General features: G+C 40.9%; 1 protein-coding gene across 2 annotated transcripts in view; it reads right to left on the bottom strand.

Moving 5' to 3' along the window:
* The window catches only part of edc3 (enhancer of mRNA decapping 3 homolog (S. cerevisiae)), a 116946-nt gene extending 98020 nt beyond the window's left edge, over positions 1 to 18926 (bottom strand). Inside the window, exons 1-3 of one of the 2 annotated variants that reach the window (XM_060853813.1) lie at positions 18840 to 18926; positions 12638 to 12815; positions 6887 to 7197 (exon numbers count right to left, since the gene is read on the bottom strand). In XM_060853813.1, coding sequence (XP_060709796.1) covers positions 6887 to 7197; positions 12638 to 12813 — 487 coding nt within the window. In that variant the 5' untranslated portion in view covers positions 12814 to 12815; positions 18840 to 18926. Of the gene's footprint in view, positions 1 to 6886; positions 7198 to 12637; positions 12816 to 18811 lie in introns of both variants that reach the window. The other variant, XM_060853814.1, reaches the window with a different exon arrangement.
* Between the last annotated feature and the right edge of the window lie 1687 nt (positions 18927 to 20613).

Genomic DNA, 20613 nt, shown 5'->3' on the forward strand with positions numbered 1-20613 from the left:
TCGAGGGTCGTAATATCGGGATTACTCCTAGTGCTATGAGCTAGTGAGGGCAGAAATAGGAGGATAGAGCAGATGAGTGTGGGGTTGAAGAGCTAGTGCAGGGGAGAAAGGTTCACATTTTTGGATCAGAATCTCTTTTGGGGTAAAAGTAACCTGCGCAAGAATGGGTTGCACCTGAATTGAAAGGGGACGAATATACTGGCAGGGAGATTTGTTGGAGCTGCTCAGGACAATTTAAACTATTAAGGTGGGGGATGGGTTGCCACCAGGGAGATAGTGCGAAAAAGAGATCAATCTGAGACTGGTAAAGTTGGGAAAGGAAGTGATTCAAACACTCAATACAGGCAGGAACAAAGCAGAGAACAAGGTAGGACTGATAAATTAAACCACATTCACTTCAATGCAAGAGGCCTTTAAGGGAAGGCAGATGAACTCAGGGCATGGTTACGAACATGTGACTGGGATACCATAGCAATTACAGAAATGTGGCTTAGGGATGCACAGGACTGGCAGCTTAATTATCCAGGATACAAATGCTACAGGAAGGACAGAAAGGGAGGCAAGAGAGGAACGAAAGTGGTATCTTTCATAAGGGATAGCATTACTGCTGCACTTGGGGAGGATAGCCCTGAGTATACATCCAGGGAATTTTTTTGGGTGGAACTAAGAAATAAGAAAGGGATGATCCCTTTAGTGGGATTGTATTGTAGACCCCCCAATAGTCAGAGGGAAATTGAGAACCAAACCTGTAAGGAGATTTCAGTTATCCGTAAGAATTATAGGGTGGTTATGGTAGGGGATTTTAACTTTCCAAACAGACTGGGACTGCCATAGTGTTACGGGTTTAGGTGAAGAGGAATTTGTTAAACATATTCAAGAAAAGTTTCTGATTCAGTATGAGAATGTACCTACTGGAGAAGGTGCAAAACTTGACCTACTCTTGGGAAATAATGCAAGGTAGGTGACTGAGGTGTCAGTGGGAGAGTACTTTGGAGTCGGTGACCATAATTCTATTAGATTTAAAATAGTGATGGTGAAGATCTAAAAAGTTGAAGTTCTAAATTTGAGGAAGGCTAATTTTGATGGTATTAGGCAAGAACTTTCAAAAGTTGACTGGGAGCGGGCTTTCGCAGGGAAAGAGACAGCTGGAAAGCCTTCAAAAATGAGATAACAAGAATCCAGAGACAGAATATTCCTGTTAGGGTGAAAAGAAAGGCTGATAGGTGTTGGGAATGCTGGATGACTATGGAAATTGAGGTTTTGGTTAAGAAACAGATGGAAGCATATGTCAGCTATAGACAGGAGAAATCTACTGAGCCCTTAGGAGAGTATAAAAGGGGACATGAGATAGTTTTGGCAAATAGAATTAAGGAGAATCCAAAGGGTTGTTATAAATACATTGAGGACAAAAGGACAACTAAGGAGAGAACAGGGCTCCTCAAAGATCAGCAAGGCACTCAGCATGTGGAGCCACAGGAGTGAAGGGGGGCGATTCTAAACAAGTATTTTACATCAGTGTTTACTGTGGAGAACGACGTGGAAGATATAGAATGTGGGGAAATAGATGGTGACATCTTGTAAAATGTCCATATTCCAGAGGTGGTGGTACTGGACGTCTTGAAACACATACAAGTGGATAAATCCGCAGGACCTGATCAGATGTACTCTAGAACTCTTTGAGAAGCTAGGGAAATGATGCTGGGCCCTTTGCTGAGATACTTGTATCATGGATAGTCACAGGTGAGGTGCCAGAAGACTAGAGGTGGGCTGATGTGTTTACCACTATTTAAGAAAGGTGGTAAAGAAAAGCCAGGGAACTATAGACCAATGAGCCTGATGTCAGTGGTGGTCCAGTTGTTGGAGGGAATCCTCAGGGACAGAATGTACATGTATTTTGAAAGGCAAGGACTGATTAGGGACAGTCAGCATGGCTTTGCATGTGGGAAATCATGTCTCACAAACTTGATTGAGTTTTTTGAAGAAATAACAGAGGATTGATAAAGGCAAAGTGGTAGACATGATCTATTTGGACCTCAGTCAGGCCTTCGACAAGGTTCCTCATGGGAGACTGGATAACAAGGTTAGATCTCATGCAATAAGGGAGAACTAGCCATTTGGATGCAGAACTGGCTCAAAGGGAGAAGACAGAGGGCGGGTGGTGGAGGGTTGCTTTTCAGACTGGAAGCCTGTGACCAATGGTGTGCCACAAGGATCAGTGCTAGGTTCACTACTTTTCATCAATTATATAAACATTTCAGATGTGAACATAGGAGGTAATAGTTAATAAGTTTGCAGAAGACACCAAAATTGGAGGTATAGTGGACAGTGAAGAAGGTTACCTCAGATTACAACGGGATCTTGATCAGATGGTCCAATGGGCTGAAGAGTGGCAGATGGGGTTTAATTCAGATAAATGAGGTGTGATTCAGCCTCTCCCTATGGCTCAAATCCTCCAACTATGGCAACATCCTTGTAAATCTTTTCTGAACTCTTTCAAAAGTTTCGCAACATCCTTCTGATAGGAAGGAGACCAGAATTGCATGTAATATTCCAGAAGTGGCCTGAACCAATGTCCTGTACAGCCACAGCATGATCTCCAACTCCTGTTCTCAATACTCTTGACTAATAAAGGAAAATATGCCAAACACTTCCTTCACAACCTATCTACCTGCGACTCTACTTTCAAGTAACGATGAGCCTGCACTCCAAGTTTTCTTTTCAGCAACACTTCCTCGGACCTTACCATTAAATGTATACGTCCTTCTGATTTGCCACCTAGACCAATTCCTCCACCCTCTATTTACCCCTAACTAATGCACATAACACAATGGGCAATTTAGCATGGCCAATTCATCTGATCTGCACATCTTTCGATTGTGGGAGGAAACCAGAGCACCTGGAGGAAACCCACACAGACACAGGGAGAATGTGCAAACTCCACACAGACAGTCACCCAAGGCAGGAACTGAACCAGAGTCCCTGGCGACGTGAGGCTGCAACGCTAACTACTGAGCCAAAAGAGGGAGTCTCATCATTCTTCTGCGACATGCAGTCACATCACCATATCCTGCAAACATGCAGTAGCCCCCCAGTGAACAAAAGTTCAAATGGTCCAACCACAGATTGACAGTGGTGAACTCGGTTAGGTCAGATACTTGACAGGAAGTGGCACAGTCTTAGAAGAGAGGGGCACTAATTTAAGACGGGGATGATGAGGAACTTCTGAAAACATCTAGCCCTCTGAAGAAGTCCTTGCCACAGAAAGCTGTAGATATAGAGTCCTTGTGTATATTTCACGCTGGGGTAGATAGATTCTTGATCAGTAGAGGAATCAAATATTACAGGGGGAGGGCAGGAAAGCGAATGGGAGGAATGATAAGTCAGCCATGATCGTATTGCAGGGGCCAAATAGCCTACGCCTATTCCTATTTCTCATGGTGATTCATTTTCTGAAATCTCACTCACTCTTCAATCTTAAAGCATCCACACATCGTCACCATGATGACATAGTTACAGTGCCTGCAATCCAAAGGTTAGATTGCAGCAAGATTTCAAAAGCACATCTCTAATCCACGATATCAATCACCAGAGGGTTATGGGCTGCAAGATTGCAGGTCCTCAATCTCAGATATGGTAAAGTACCGTAAATCAGCAAAACCATCAAACTTAAAGGGAACCACTTTCCTAGTGTCCCATCCAGCACCTAGGATTTCACAACAGTAGTCCCCTCAACTCTCCAAGATAAAGCAATTCACACTTGGATGTAGTTTGTAATATTTCATGTCTGATTGCACAATTACGTATTCAATTATGTTGGTTTAAAAACTGTCTCATCAGTATTGCAACAACTTGGCAGCAGAAAATGCTAACATCACAATTCATTCAGCTTACTGGACAACAGGTGACACTGCATCATTCCTTTTCTATTGTAAATTGGTCAAATCCCACCCCCAAACACCTCCCCAGTACTGAATTGTGGGGTTACTTTGAAAAGAAATGCTGAATACCACAGCAGATTCAATCTTTATTTCAGCAATAATTAAAAGTTGGTGGAGCAAAATGAGGCAAGAACAAATTGCAGACATTTGTACAAAAGTCTAAATTAACTAATTTTTCTTCATAATCCAGTGCTTTACATGCAGTATGTGAAGAGCAAAACAGCAACTAGAGAGTAGGGCCCATTAAAAAAAATCAAGGGGTTGCATTGTGTTGAACCTCAGGAGAGAGATATTAAATGAATATTTTGTGTCAGTTTCACAGTTGAGAAAGAATGGAGGCAGAAGAACTCAGGGAAATAAACACTGATGTTTTGAAACAAAGTGCTGGAAGTCTTATAAAGTATAATGGTGGATAAATCTCTGGGACCGGATCTACTGTATCCCAGCACATTGTACAAAGTTAAGTAAGAAATCGCAGGGCCCCTTGCAGAAATATTTGTATTTACACTATAACTACGCGCGAGGTGCCCTGCTGGAGCAGGGATTTCAAGACAAGGGAGTGTATTTTAAAGGGGAGAGAAAGATTTTAAAAAGACATGAGGGAAAACTTCTTTTTAATACAAAGTGGTTTGCACCTGGAATGAACTTCCACAGGAGGTGGTGGATGTGGGTACAGTTACAACATTTAAAATACATTTGGATAAGTACTTGAATAAGAAACATTTGGAGGGATGTGGGTCAAGTGTAAGCTGGTGGGACTAATTTAATTTGGGATTATGGTTACCATGGACTGGTTGGATGGAAGGGTCTATTTCCGTGCAGCATCACTTTATGGCAGTTCCTTAAAATTCTAACTTATTCTAAGTCAGGGCCTAAACTAAGAAAGCAAGAAACTAAGATTCCTGATACAAATTAAGTTTAAACAATTGCTTTTATTATACAAGTGTATTTATAGAGTCATAGAGATATACAGCACGGAAACAGACCCTTTGGTCCAATCCGTCCATGCCGACCAGATATCCCAACCCAATTTAGTCCCACCTGCCAGCACCTTGCCCATATCCCTCCAAACCCTTCCTATTCATATAACCATCCAAATGCCTTTTAAATTTTGCAATTGTACCAGCTTCCACCACTTCCTCTGGCAGCTCATTCCATACACATACCACCCTCTGTGTGAAAAAGTTGCCCCATAGGTCTCTTATATCTTTCCCCTCTCACCTTAAACCTATGCCCTTTAGTTCTGGACTCCCTGACCCCAGGAAAAAGACTGTCTATTTACCCTATCCATGCCCCATAATTTTGTAAATCTCTATAAGGTCACCCCTCAGCCTCTGACACTCCAGGGTCCTTCAAATTCAGAATATGCACTTTGCAGTGTGACCCATTAGGCTTTCAATGCCTCTGAAATACTTATTTTTGGAGACATTGATATAGTATTCGTGACAACCACCCTGCAATCAAATTTCTGTGAATCCCTTCTGTACTGTCGACTGGATGTGATTTTTTTTCTGTTAATGTCTAATAAATTCAGTTTCTTGCCTTAGTAAATCATGACCAGAGTAGTGCTGTCAACATATTTAGTGGGGCAATCAATTAAAAATTAAGAAGAATTTGGGCAATTGGCGACAGGAAAGCAAGGACATACTACTGAAAAGGAAAGTAAGAGTCTGGATGATAAGTTTTAGGGCAGCACGGTGGCACAGTGGTTAGCACTGCTGCCTCACAGCGCCAGGGACCTGGGTTCAATTCCCACCTCAGGCAACTGACTGTGTGGAGTTTGCACATTCTCCCCGTGTCTGCGTGGGTTTCCTCCGGGTGCTCCGGTTTCCTCCCACAGTCCAAAGATGTGCGGGTCAGGTGAATTGGCCATGCTAAATTGCCTGTAGTGTTAGGTAAGGGGTATACGTAGGGGTATGGGTGGGTTGCGCTTCGGCGGGTCGGTGTGGACTTGTTGGGCCGAAGGGCCTGTTTCCACACTGTAAGTCTAGTCTAATCTAATTCTCAAAAAAAAAATCTCAAGAGAAACTGGGTTGGAAATGGGTTGGCTGTGCTGGGAGTCACCCAGACCAAGAAAAACACAATGGGGGCTGTGGGATGGAGGGTATGCACCTTATGAAATTGTGGAATTCAAATATTGAGTCCTAAAGGCTGTAAGGTACCTCAATAGAAAAGGTTGTTTTCTTCCAACTTCCATCGAGTCTCATTAGCGCATTTGCCATGATGCTGTTCCTTTAACAGGGTTATGCTGTCCTTCACTTTTTTTTTCCAAGAGAGGTCATAAAAGAGACAGACTCCAAAAAGTCTAAGTTTGAAAGGTTTTTGGGCCAGTTTGATTAAAGCTAACAGATTTTTGCCTCAGACAAAAGGCTTTCAAGTTTTGAAAAGAGGCACTTGCACAATAAAAGGAAGTGGCCAGTTCTCCCAGCTCAGCTTTTCTCTGGTTTGATTTGGTTTTTGCAGCCTGGCTATTCACTGAAACCAATCAGGCAGTTTTTGATGATGCTGGTCCAGATTGAGAGTAGTGAATATAGTAGAATAGATTGAAGGAAGTGCAGGCAAATCATTGCTTCACTTGGAAGCTTTGTATGGGGACTTGGTTGGTGAGGAACAGGGTGGTAAGTGAGCAGGTCTTGCACTGTCAGTGATTACATGGGAAAGTTGGGGTATAAGTGCAGTGAAGTTTCAGAAGTGGAGCAGAAGTGAAGAAGCGTGCTCTGGAGGGAACAGTCTGTGCTCAAGGTGAACAAGGAGGGGATGGGAATGTGTGCCCAGTGGCAGCATTCCACTACAGGTAGTGGAAATAGTGGCCAATGATCTTTTGGACATGGAAGCTGATAGCATGAAGAGGAAGGACCAATAGGATTCTATGACTGTTCAAAATAAAATTGAGAATCTTTTAAGTATTGCAATGCAACTCCCAAATAAACTAATCCCAAGCTACTCACATGAATTATGCCTCCGACGAAACGCTTTAGATGGGGTAAGGGCAGAATCAATGTGACGGTCCACATAACTTTTTGAATGCTGTTGAGGTGACGTGACTAAGTCCTGAACCTTGAGTTCTGCGCGGCGTGGAATGGTTTGTGGGGCACTTCCTGAAGTGTTTAGTTTCTTTATACCCTTGCTGGCACCATTCGGAGATGAGTAAGTACTGTGCGACAAACTGGTGGACGTGAACACAGAAGGCTGAATCAAGCCTGTGTTTATCTGTGTATGTGGGATGTCTAATATCTTCAGGTCCTTGATATCAATTGCGCTGCGAAAAACAAAAGAGAAAGTGGAGTTTAGGTCTTTGATATCAATTGTACTGGAAAGTCGACAAAGTGGAATTGCATAAAACTAAACTTTGGCTCTAAAGCACTAATGTATGCCACTTCTATATGGTTGCAATGCTTTGAAAAATTACTGTGGCTTTCCTTGATATTATCAATGAAATCTCAAGATTGATTTATGTTCAGCAGTAGATCAAGCTGAAGTTAAAAACACTCCGAACATAAAACAATAATTGTCTTTGCTAATTAACATTAAATACAGTTTCTGACAGCACAGACGCTTTCTTGAAACCCAAATCATTCAAAGTATTTTCCTGCTGTACTGTTTCCTGGCTATGTAATAAAACATTCTTATAAATATTATATTAATGCATGCAAAGATTTCTCCCTCTATATTTTGGTCTGCCAATGCTAACAGCTGTTAAAACATAATATTACAGATAAAGCTTTGAAACGCTGGAGCTTTAGTTGAAAATAAAAATGCCAACCTACAAATAACTTGAATTTAAACATGAAGGGATCACTGATCAAAGTTGGCAAAAAACTTCGACAAGACCTTTTGGGAGAACTGCAAATTTCAGATCAAGAAATATCAAGGGTTTGTGTATCAGGCAAACACCTGCATAAGAACTTTAAAGTACTGCACTGTTTCTCTCACGCACTATCCCCAATTTCTTTGCAAGTCACATCACTAATGCCATGATGATGCAAGCGCAAATATGATCTGGAAACAGTCATACTACAATTGTTTCAGGTGCATTAAAAGCAAAATCTGCAGTAGAATTACAAATACAGCTGATCCAAAAAAAATCAAATACAAACTGGAGAAAGCAATTTCTGCTGTATAACTCTAGGGCTGGTAGTAGCAAGTTGACAAAAACCTACTTCCTGTTGATGGTTCTGTGTTGACTTTCTCCATTAGAAATTTATAAGTCCATAATTATTGGAAAAAACTGTCAACACTTTTAAACCAGTCAACACTTAGCAAGGGGGTGGCTCAAGAGCACCACAATTTTCCATCTGCGAGCTCCTCAAGCTGCACAGCAGCGAAAATATCTGTGTCAAACAACTTGCTCCTGAAGAAACGTCCGAAATTTGGATACTTACCTACAAATGGAAAAACATGATGAAAGTGCGGGGAAAGCATGAGAAACAGCAAGAGCAGAAGCCAGAGCAAAGAAAAAAAGACCTGGAGAGACAGAATGAGATAGGGAGAGAGGGGATCAGGAAAGAAAAAGATAGGCAGAATGAGGGTGAGAGGACGAAAAGAAACAGAGCTAAGTCTCATCAACTTAATCTTGGTCAGAGTACAGGAGTCACAGGTGAACATGACTTGGCCCAAGACAAGACATAGGAAACAAACTGGAATTTAAAGTATTTTAAATTAATATGTTTTGCACACTGTAGTTGAGTATAAAATGAAGTCACAGAGGAATGGAGGCATTCAAGAGGGTACTGGATGATTATTTGGGTATAAGTAATGTGCAAGGGTATGGGAATAAAGCAGGAAATTGGTAGCAGGTAAATGGAGCTCATTTGAAGAGTTGGTGCAAACAGAGTAAGTCAAATGGCCTACCGCACCATAACACTTTTGTGATTCTGTAAACTACTTGAATTAGTGACTGAAGTAGAAATCAGAAAAACACCTAACAATAGATTAGATAAAAAAAGAGAATGAATGCATTGAGAATATGACACCCACGTGGAGTTCAGACATTTTGTGGAAGATAAACAATGGACTGGGTTGAGTCAAGCAGACTATTTTCTTTGTGTTATTTATTTCAATGTAACCTGTTTTTCCAAGCACATAACCAGGATTTCTGCCAGCACAAGAAGGTGTTACACTTAAACTTGGCCAAACATCTGAACTAAATCAGACTTTCCATGTACCACATGGCTGCCATACAGCAGCCAATGTCTGAAACAATCCAGACAACTATCAATTGAAGAAATTAAGTTTAATCACAATCTTTTATACACCAGGAAAAAAAGTCTGAAGGCATTAATTATGAAATCTTAATTCACAGGTGAGAGGCCTGGAGGCACAGGTGGCCATACAAGCATTGTTACTGCATGCAGTAAAAGCAGAGACAGTGAATTGCCCATCAAAAACTATGAAGCGATATCACTTAACTGCATGTGTTAATAACTTCAACAAGGATAAATGATTTGAGAATTAACAGGAACATGAAGACATTCTATTAGAGTACAATCAGGTTCTTGCTTCACCTGGTCATATTATTTACACTTAGGCTTAATAACTGTCTGAATTTTACAGAACTACACTTTTAACCCAAAACCTTCCATATGCAGAATATTAAGGGCATTCTGGTAAAACCAGTTATACTCTCTCAAATTGGTGACTTTAAAACGGTCTTAATCAAGCTAGTATTGTGTGTTTGAATAAAAAAAGGACTTGCTGAAAAGAGACATGCCATTTAAGCAAACAAGAGGAAAATGTTCCATTCCTGCACCCATTTTTAACCCAAAAGCTGGGGACGCCTACAGTTCCCATTGCTTTGTCTGTGTCATTACCTCAGCTAATTAAAGTTGACTTGCCAACCTACCAATCACCACCCTATTCTCTTGTCGAAGAAACTTTCCTTATTGTTTATAGTTGAGCATCATATCTATCTAATTAGTGTAAGATAAAGAATTTCCAATATATGACCAAAGTGCATTCTGCTGAGCACAAGACTTGGATATGCAGACATGCAAGCTTCAGTAAACACCAGCAGAACGGTAGGAACCATGAACTGTTAAAACTAAATATATTTAGAATTACATAGCAATGGGTATTTTACTCCTGATTATACCACGTTAATGGTCTTGTCTTATTTCCTGCACTTCAAAATTACCTGAAAAGAAATTTATCATTCTGACAAAAATACACTTAATAGTTGTAAGGACTGTTCAGTGGATATTAACTCCTGAATGGCTCAAATGAGCTCCAATTCAAACAAAATTGATCAAACTACTTTCTCTTTTAACCTAACCAGCAAGATTTCAAACTAGAAAGCATTTGTTCAGCAAATTGTCAATTATCAGGATACATGCCTCCGAAAAATGGCTACAAATGACTAAAAAAAAGGCTGTAGCCCTCTTCCCATAGGATGGGGAAGGAAACTGCAGGGAATGGGCACACTTGAAACATTGAGCTCATTCAAGGAACAGATACTGCGGGTCCTTGATAAGTATATACCTATCAGGCAGGGAAACAGTTGTCAAGAGAAGGAGCCATGGTTTACTAATGAAGTTGAAGCTCTTATGTGAGGATGAGGAGTGACGGCTCAGTTAAGCGGCTTGAGTGTTAAGTTAGCCAGAAAAGATCTAAAGAGAGGGCGAAGAGGAGCCAAGAGGCAACATGAGGGGTTGCTGGCTGATAGGATAAAGGAAAGTCTTAAGGCTTTCCATAGTTATTTCAGGAATAAAAGAATGACTAGACTAGGAGTAGGCCCAATCAAAGATAGTAGTGGAAAGTTGTGTGTGGAATCTAAGGACATAGGGGAAGCACTAAATGAATACTTTTCATCAGGATTCACATTGGAAAAGGGCGATGTTAGTGAGAATATGGAGATACAGGCTATAAGATTAGATGGGATTGAGGCTGCCAGAAGAGGTTTTATCTATTTTCACATCTTTAAAATTGCTAAGACACCTGGGTCAAATGGGACTTAGCCTGGGGTTCTGTGGGAAGCCAGGGGGGAGATTGCAGAGTCTTTGGCTTCAATTTTTATGTCATCATTGTCGACAGGAGTAGCGCCAGATGACTGGAGGACAGCAAATGTGTTCCCTTGTTTAAGAAGGGGAGTCAGGACAACCCTGGTAACTACAGGCCAGTGAGCCTTCCTTCAGTTGTGGGTAAGGTGTTGGAAAAGGTTAAAAGAGATAGGATTTATAATCATCTGGAAAGGAATAATTTGATTAGGGATAGTCAACACGGTTGTGTGAAGGGTAGGTCGTGCCTCACTACCTTATGGAATTCTTCAAAAAGATGACAAAACAGATGGATGAAGATAAAAGTTGTTGATGTGGTGTATATGGACTTCAATAAGGCATTTGACAAGATTCTACATGGTAGACTATTGCACAAAATACAGAGTTTCTGGATTGAAGGTGATTTAGCGGTTTAGATCAGAAATTGGCTAGCTGAAAGTCGACAGAGGGTGGTGGTTGATGGAAAATGTCCACCCTGGAGCTGAAGTTACCAGTGGTGCGCTGCAAGGATCTGTTTTGGGGCCAGTGCTGCTTGCCATTTTTATCAGATGATCTGGATGTGGGCATAGAAGGATAGGTTAGTAAATTTGCGGATGACACTATGGTAGGCAGAGTTCTGGATAGTACGGAAAGATGTCGTGGGTCACAAAGGGACATAGATAAGATGCAGAGCTGGTCTGAGAAGTGGCAATTGGAATTTAATGTGGGAAAGTGTGTATTAGTTCACTTTGGAAGTAATAACAGGAATGTAGAGTCCCAGGCTAATGGTAAAATTCTTGGCAGTGTAGATGAACAGAGAGGTCTGTGTCCAGGTGCATAAATCCCTGAACGCTGCCACCCAGGTTAATAGGGTTGTTAAAAAGGCACATGGTGTGTTGGTGTTTATTGGAAGGGGGATTGAATTTGGAGCCACGAGGTCATGCTTTAGCTGTACAAGACACTGGTAAGGCTGCACCTGAGTATTGCGTGCAGTTCTACTTACCATATTGTAGAAGGATATGGAAGCTTTGGAAAGGTTTCAGAGGAGATTTACTAGGATAGTGCCTGGTAAGGATGGGAGGTCTTATGAGGAAAGACTGAGGGAACCGAGGCGGTTTTCTTTGGAGAGAAGGTGGTTGAGAAGTGACTTAATTGTGATGTATAAGATAATCAGGGGGTTAGATAGGATGGACAGAGAGAGCCATTTTCCCCGGATGGTAAAGGCTAACAAAAGAGGACATAGCTTTAAATCCAGGGGTGATGGATTTAAGACACAGATATTAAGGGTAGCTTCTTGACTCAGTAGTAGGAGTGTGGAACGGCCTGCCTGCAACAGTAGTACACTCGCCGACGTTAAGGGCATTTAAATGGGCATTGGATATACGTATGGATAATACTGAAACGGTGTAGGTTAGATGGGCATCGGATTATTTTCACAGGTTGGCACAACATCGAGGGCTGAAGGGCCTGTACTGCACTGTAATGTTCTTCATCCTGACACCTTCCAAGTGAGAACCAAGAGCAACAATTATAAGCCCCAGCTAAGATGGCTGAGGCAGTTTTGGGGTATGGTGCAACAGCATAAAAATGCTCTCCATTCATTACCCTCGTCTGACGACGACCTGCAATTATACAGCTAGGTACCTTTACCCAGTATATGGTCGAGTACAAGTACATTAAATGGCTGCAATTAGTTGGCACTGAAGTCACTGAATTAAGAATACTTACCTAAACGTTAGCTCAGGAACTGAACATTTCACTCCATTGCGGAATGGCTGTGTTAGAGAGATTGTCTGACTGGTTTGATCCACTGCAGAAATTTTTCCCTGATATACGCCAAGCGTCTCGCCACAGTTAATAGAAACAAGGCTCCCAATCCAATTTACAGCCATCCTATACAGCATAACTGGAAAACAAAAGTCAAGAAAGTAGTCATTTGTTTGATTCTGCATCTATCAGCTTTTATTTCCAAACTTATCCTCAAACTATCGATACTGCTATAATCAGGCAATGCAATCTAAATCAGGAAATAAGTAGATACGGTCAGTAGCAAAGGTCTTTTCCCTATGGTAGAGGAGTTCAAACCCGGGGGGCATATTTTTAAGGCAAAGTTTTCAAAAAAGGACATGAAAGGCGACTGTTTGTATACAGAGAGTGGCTTGTCTGTGGAAGAAACTTCCAGACGAAGTAGTGGATGTGGGCTCAATTGCAATGTTTATAAGATATTTGGGTAAGTACATGAATAGGAAAGATTTGGAGGGATATATGCCAAATGCAAGCAAGTAGGATTAGTTTAGTTTGGGAACATGGTCAGCGTGGACTAGTTGGGCTGAAGGGTCTGTTTCCATGCTGTATGACTATGACTCTGTATTGGTGCCATATCAAAATAAAGCAATTTCCCATTTGACTGTATTAACTATTCTTTGTTTCTAGTTGAAAGTATGCCTTTGGACATTTACCTTTTAAACTATTTAAAAGGAGAAACACATTGTGGCATTTAATAGAACAGCATAATACCAGCTTTTAGTCAATAGTTCAAGTACATGTTCCAATTCCATGAGACAGCTTTAATTATTTGACATTACTAAGTTACAGAAGAGCAAAAAACAATTTTTGAAAGTTGTTCTTTCAGCAACCACACATCATTTATCAAAACAAAAATGCCTCATCAGGTCTGAAAGTTTGCTTACTCAGTAGCTGGACCACGTACACTTCAAACCTCCAAGATTTAATGTGCAACCTGTGTTCAGTCAGTTCATGTTGCTGGGAGAAAATGCTGGATTTCCATCCCAACAGCACTAGGATTGCAGCAGTTCAAGGACTACAGCTCACCACCACCTTCTCAAGGGAAACTTGGGGCAGGCAATAAAAGTTGGCCCAGCCAGTTATGCCCCACCTCAAGCGAGAAAGAAATGAGATTTGGAGCGGTTTTTAAAATCACGATTAATATTGTCAGGCATTATGTCCACAATTCTCATTTTGGAGCTTGGTTCTTATTATCTACCTTAAGTGTAGTCAATGAACTAACCGTGCAGCCAAATAGCTCTCTACCACATTGCGTCAAACCTCATGATGAATGGATATTTGGATTGAACACAGAATTTTAAAGCCAATGCTTTCAAGGAGGATATTTCAAAAAAGGCAAAGGAGAAAACCTAAAAACAATATTGCTTTTAACTTTTAATTTCAGTTCACTTCCAAAACTTAAATGAACTAAAAAAAAATCATTGCTCAGAACAATTAACATTCACCAGATTTTGGTATACTTTTCCCACATTGCTTGTACGAAGATCAAAAAATATTGTCTCCTTCAGCTCCATACCAAGTATTGCTCTTCAATTAAAGTAAGCAGGCAACTAGCCTACCTAACTAACCCTTTACGTTCCTCCTTAGGCAATCCCTCTAAAAGGAGCAAGATTTTCTTCCACTCCAACATTGTGGGTCCTGAAATGACTGAACAGTTCAACGTCGGGTCTGCAAAATCTGTCACAGTTTTTTGCCCATTCAGTTGCTTGGGGCTGTCAGAGCCCTGCAAAAATTGATGCCGTCCAGATGTTTCATCTACAGGTTGGACAACATTGAGCAAGAAATGCTCCATAAATTGACGGGGATATTGCTTTTTCTTTCCAGTCATACTTTGGAACATTAGCACTCCAGTGAGTCTGGAGTTTAAAAATCACACTACACTAGATTACAGTCCAACGCATTTATTTGGAAGCACTAGCTTTCAGAGCACTGCTCCTTTATTAGGTGGTTGTCAACCAGCATCTCCAAATCATTTAGTCTGTAGAGCCACTGAATCAAAGAGACTGAACCCTGCCACAGTTGTGCTTGGCCTCCAGTGCTGTCCTCATTAGTTTCTGCCCAGTGGGAAGTCTTCAAACACATGCAGTTACCTATCCAGTGTACAACACTATTTAACAGCTTGAACCAGAAATATATTGTTTTAAAACAGTTTCTAGTAAACTATTGCAACAAGTCATTTAAGTAAAATTAGACTGCACAATTAATATCCCACAGTACCCATCTGTGAATGTCACTGATCCTTGAAGTTTCAGTAACCGTGAAAATTACTGCAATCTAATTCAAATGAGAAGTAATTAATGTAATTGTTAAAGGAAGTCTTCAAATTTAAAAAGACCACAAGACTAGGAGCAGAAATTAGGCCATTCAGTCCATCAAGACTGCTCTGCCATTCAATCATGGCTGATCAGTTTCTCAACCCTGTTCTCCCACTTTCTATCTGCAATCCTTGATCCCCTTTACAATCAAGAATGTATCACTGTCTTAAATATACTCAATAGCCTAGCCTCCAGTCTTCTGATGCAATGAATTTCATAGTTTCACCATTCTCTAGCTGAAGAAGTGTCTCCATATCTCTGTTCAAAAACGTCTTCCCTTTATAAGGCTGTGCCCTCGGGACCTTGTCACTCCTACTAATGGAAATATCTTCCCAACATCCACTCTGTCTAGGCCATTCAGCATTCTCTAAGTTTCAATCAGATCCACCCTCATCCTTCAAAATTCCGAGTATCAACCCAGAGTCCTCAAATGTTCCTTGTTTGTTAAGCTGTTCATTCCTGGGATCATTCTTGTTATTTTCCTCGGAACACAGTCCAGGGTCAGGACATACTTCCTGAGATATTGGGCCCAAAATTGCACGCAATAATCCAAATGTGGCCTGACCAGAGCCTAAGAGCCTCAGAGGTACATGCCTAACTTGATAATTCAAGTCCTCTTGAAATAAATGCTATCGTTGCATTTGCCTTCCTAACTATTGACTCAACCAGCAAGTTTACTTTGAGAGAATCATGGACTAGGACTTTCAAGTCTCTTTGCACTTCAGAATTTACTCCCCATTTAGAAAACAGTCCATGCCTCTAATCCTCCTACCAAGATGCATGACTTCATAACTTCCCATATTGTACTCCATCCACCATTCTTTGTCCACTCTCCTAACCTGTCCAAATATTTCCACACCCCTGCCTCCTCAATGCCACCTGTCCCTCTACTTATCTTTGTATCATCTGCAAAACTTAGCCAGAATGCCCTTATTCGTTAATGTGTAAGTGAAAAGTTGTGGTCCCAACGCTGAGCCCTGGGGAACACCACTTTTCACCAGCTACCACCTTTCTAGGACCTTTCTATCCCCATTCTCTGCTTTCTGCCAGAGAGCCAAGCTTCCATCCATGCTAGCACCTTGCCTTTGGCACCACTGGCCTTTTTTGTACTCAGTAGCCTCCTCTGTGGCACCTTATCAAAGGCTTTATTGAAGTCCAGGTAGATAACTTCCATTGGTTCTCCTTGGTCTAATCTGCTCATTACTTCCTAGCAGATTTGTCAGGCATGACCTCCCCTTGATGAAACCATGCTGACTCTGCCCTATTTTACCATACACTTCCAAGTATTCAGAAATCTCATCCTTCATAATGGATTCCAGAATCTTACACTTGTCTGAGGTTAGGCTATTCTGTAATTTTCCTTCTTTTGCCTTACTCCCTTTTTAAACAGGGTATGTTATATTAGTAATTCACCAGTCCTCTGGGACCCTCCCGGATTCTCAGGTGATTCTTGAAAGATTGCCACTAACATCTCCAAATCTCTTCAGCTACCTCCTTTAGAACTCTGGGGTGTAGTCCATCTGGTCCAGGTGATTTATCCATCTTCAGGCAATCACCTTCTCCTTGGTGATTGCCATTGTACTCGGCTGTGCCCTCTCACTCTTGAAGTTTTGGTAAATTACTCATGTCTTTCACTGTGAAGACTGAAGTGAAGTCATTCTTCAATTCCTCACCCATTTCTTTGTTCCCCGCAACTATCTCGCTTACATCATTTTCCAGCAGCCCAATGTCCACTTTTACAATTTAGATATCTAAAGCAGCTCTTAGTGTTCCTTTGTGTTACTGGCCAGCTTACCCTCATATTTAATCTTCCTCATTTACTTTTTGTTGCCCTCAGTTGGTCTTTGTCAGCTTTCCAACCCTCTGGTTTCCCACTGTTCCTTGCTGTTTTATATGCTTTCTCTCTTGCTTTTATGCTAAGCCTGACTTCCCTAGTCAGCCATGGTTGCCTCATCCTCCCTGGACCATGCTTCTTTTTCCTCGAAATTAGTCTCTGCTGTGTCTCCTGAATTATTCCCAGAAACTCCTGTCAATGCTGTTCCATTGACTTTCTTGGTAGGCTCCTGTAGTCAATTTTGCCCAGCTCCTCACTCATACCTCTGCAGTTGCCTTTATTCAGCTGAAAAGCCACTACCGCTGACTCCAATTTCTCTCTCTCAAATTGAAGAGTTAATTCAATCATATTACAATCATTGCTTCCTAAGAGTTCCTTCACCTTAAGCTCCCTTATCAAGTGGACCTCAAATTTGCTCTGCACAAAACAATAACTAATTCAACACTTGTCAAAATTGGAAAAAAGAGGACACAATTCAGATATGAACCATTCCTCCATACCATTTCAAAATTTTTAGAACTTACCACAAAATGCTCAATGACGAGCAATTTTATAATCAAAATATTACATTCCATCACTTCTTTCATTCACAAAATTTGTAGCATAAGGCAGAGAATAGAACCTAAGTTCCACATAAATGTCTATCATGGACTCCAGTTTAAAAAGCCAAAATGAATTCTGAAACCATGCTGCAAAATCTGGAGTAAAAAAAAATCATACAGCCTCTATTAAAAATGTTACCACCTCCAAACAATTATATCCTTACTCAGAATGCATTAGTACAGTATCACATTAGTACAGTATCACATTAGAAATTAGTACTCCTTGAAAAATTTACTTTTAAATTGAAGTACAGTATCAGTTTTAAGTCAATATTTCTGGCTCCTAATATCTAGTCTGTAAAACAGCAAAACTCTACAGCTGGTAAAGTTGCATACATCATAATTCAATATACAATATGAATTGATCATTTCAAGCTGAAAATACTAACAGCGAATAACAGCATGCAGCATTGTGACTGTGATATACATTGTCTGTTCCAATGTTGAACCTGCACACTCTCACTAAAGTGTAAGCACATAACTCCTAAAATGAGGATTCAGACACACTGGTGCAAGAATTTGTCTCCTCTCTCCCACCACAACCACAAGGTCAACAGAAATGTTGCAGGGAGTTGTCTACATTTGCCTGGCTTTGAGGGCTCTGCAAAGAGGCAGAATATGGCAGTTGGAATGAACATTTGCAGTAGCTCTCTCCTAGTTATCCACATACTTAGTCATTACCATTTCCATAGCAAGATTATAGTTGGGGAGGGAGATCAGTTTGAACTTTTGAAGTGACAAAAGCACCAGTTGCTAGAGCTCCATGGGGATGAAAGAGGCTTGTAGAAGCACAAAGAAACCAACCAACCATAATTCTTTTCATTGAGATATGGACATCATTGACAAGACCAATTTTTACTGTGTATTCCTAATCGCTCATAAACCAAGTCAATTAATAGGCCATCTGAAGGCAGTTAAGAATCAACAAGTGTAAACTAAACCAGGAAAGGACGGCAAATTTATTTTCCTCATAAAACCAGGTGAATTTTTGAGAACATCTATGACAGTTGCCATGGACACCATTGAGATTAGCTTTATATTCCAGGTTTGGATAACTGAAGAGGCATCCCCCAGCCACTTGGATGGGAATTTTAACCCAAACCTTCAGAGCATTAACCATACTTGCTGGATTATCAGTCCATAGTGTCAATTTCATTATGCCTCCATACTCTTCCCTCACCATGACCGAAAGAATGGCTGCTTCAAAAAAAAAGGACCAGACATTTGTTGCTGACTGGATTGAAGTGGATGGTAGGCCCAATCCAACTCCCAGGCCGAGCAGCATCCAATCTCCCCAAACACCCGTCCACTTTAAAAAATGACGCACGTTTCCCGTTACACACACCCGTCACAAGCTCGGCAGCATCCCTTACGTCGTATTAAAAGAGGGGTACGATGCGAAAGTGGGCTAACCAGCGACCCTCACTAACGCTCAGCAACCACACACATCGCTACGCCATTGCCCGTCTCGCTTCTGCGCTTGCGCGGGCCACGCTCTGACTTCACTTCCTCTTAGCGACCAGACTCCCTTCCGGTTCTCTCCTCCTTTCCATGGCAACGGAGGGACATTCTCCATCGCGGTGAGGATGAGTAACCCTGACTGCATTTCTTAATGAAAACTGCTTAGGAATCAAAATATTGTCGGATCAACCTGTTCAGAGATGTCTCGTTATTGTACGCCTCTGGAATTTGAACCTGCGTCTCCTAGCTCAGAGGCAGAGACACTACACCACAAGAACTCGCAGAGTCTAGCTAGCCACTTGCAATCATCAGACTGCACTAATTGATCAGTGTGTAGATATTTTATAATCATCATGTTCAGAGATGTTATCACTCACCTCTGGAGCAAGTGGAAGTTGAATCCAGGTCTCTGGGTTCAAAGGTAGGCTTTCTGTGACTGCACCCCAAAAGGCTTTGGTTAGTTATCAATCCTTAATTGCAAATTGCTATTAATCATTCAAGACGTTCATTCTCCGTTTAATTACTTCCGGCCCTTTAATGGAGTTATAGCAACTCTGTCACTTCGTGAAAGTTGTCCGACCAGATACTTTAAGTTCATATATACAGTACACCTTCACAATTATGAAAGTCATTATGTTTAATCAATTCAGGCTGGTAAATGTCTTTTTTAATGCAGTAGAACATCCAAAGAGGTGAAAATAAAACCGACATTGAACCACATAATGGTATTTAGAAATGTAATTAAATGCTGAGTCAAGGGAATGGGTGTTAAGGAACATTGTAAACAGGAGGGAAATGCAGAGAATTTTGTGGAGGGAATTCCAAAGGTTAAAGCCCAGGTTCCAGAAGGAGGACATGTGAACAATAAAATAATTTAAAAATTGGGAGTGCAAAAAAGGCTACAATATGGGAGGGTGCAGATATCTTGGAGGATTGTAGACCAAGCATGATGTCAAATTTAGGGATTTATTTGGAATTCTTGTAGGATTTAGGGTAAGAATTATTTAAATGAACCATCAATCTTTAACCACAGAAAAGAACAAATGCTCATTTATATAATGAAATGAAATGGACCTACTGAAAATGCAAAAATCAATGAAAAATTGAAACAGAAAATACACAGCAGATGAGTCAGCTATTTCAATTACAAACTTGAATTTGGACCATTTATAATTTCAATGATAAGAAGATGAAGGGCAAAATTAAAATGAACTAAAATAATAATGCACCTTATAATTCAGATTCACATGATCCACCACACTGCAGTAGCTACTGGACATGGATGATCTCCAACATACTGCACACATTTATCTAGGACCATGGACAAGCCGACAGAAGAAAGGAGATCCAGAGAAACCACCCTCAGAAGCTATATCTGACCTGAAGTTTGAGCTGAACCATGAGATTTGACAAAGATAGCCAAAAGACCATGAACATGGAACTGAAGTGGACCAGAATCATAACAGATGCTGTGTTGATTTGCAACATACTGCCAGCATCTTCAGACTATTATGGGTGGAAAAATTGCATTTCTGTCATGCTTTGCAAAGTACAAGACATCCAAAGTATTTCACAATCAATGGAAGACTTTTGAAATGAAATTACAGCGTATATTTGCATAGACAGTTCAGAAAAAATATATAAATGTTTTAGGAGTAAATATTGCACAAGACATGTGTCCACTTT

The sequence above is a fragment of the Hemiscyllium ocellatum genome, chromosome 42 (assembly GCF_020745735.1).
Source record: "Hemiscyllium ocellatum isolate sHemOce1 chromosome 42, sHemOce1.pat.X.cur, whole genome shotgun sequence".
NCBI classification, from domain to species: Eukaryota; Metazoa; Chordata; class Chondrichthyes; order Orectolobiformes; family Hemiscylliidae; genus Hemiscyllium; species Hemiscyllium ocellatum.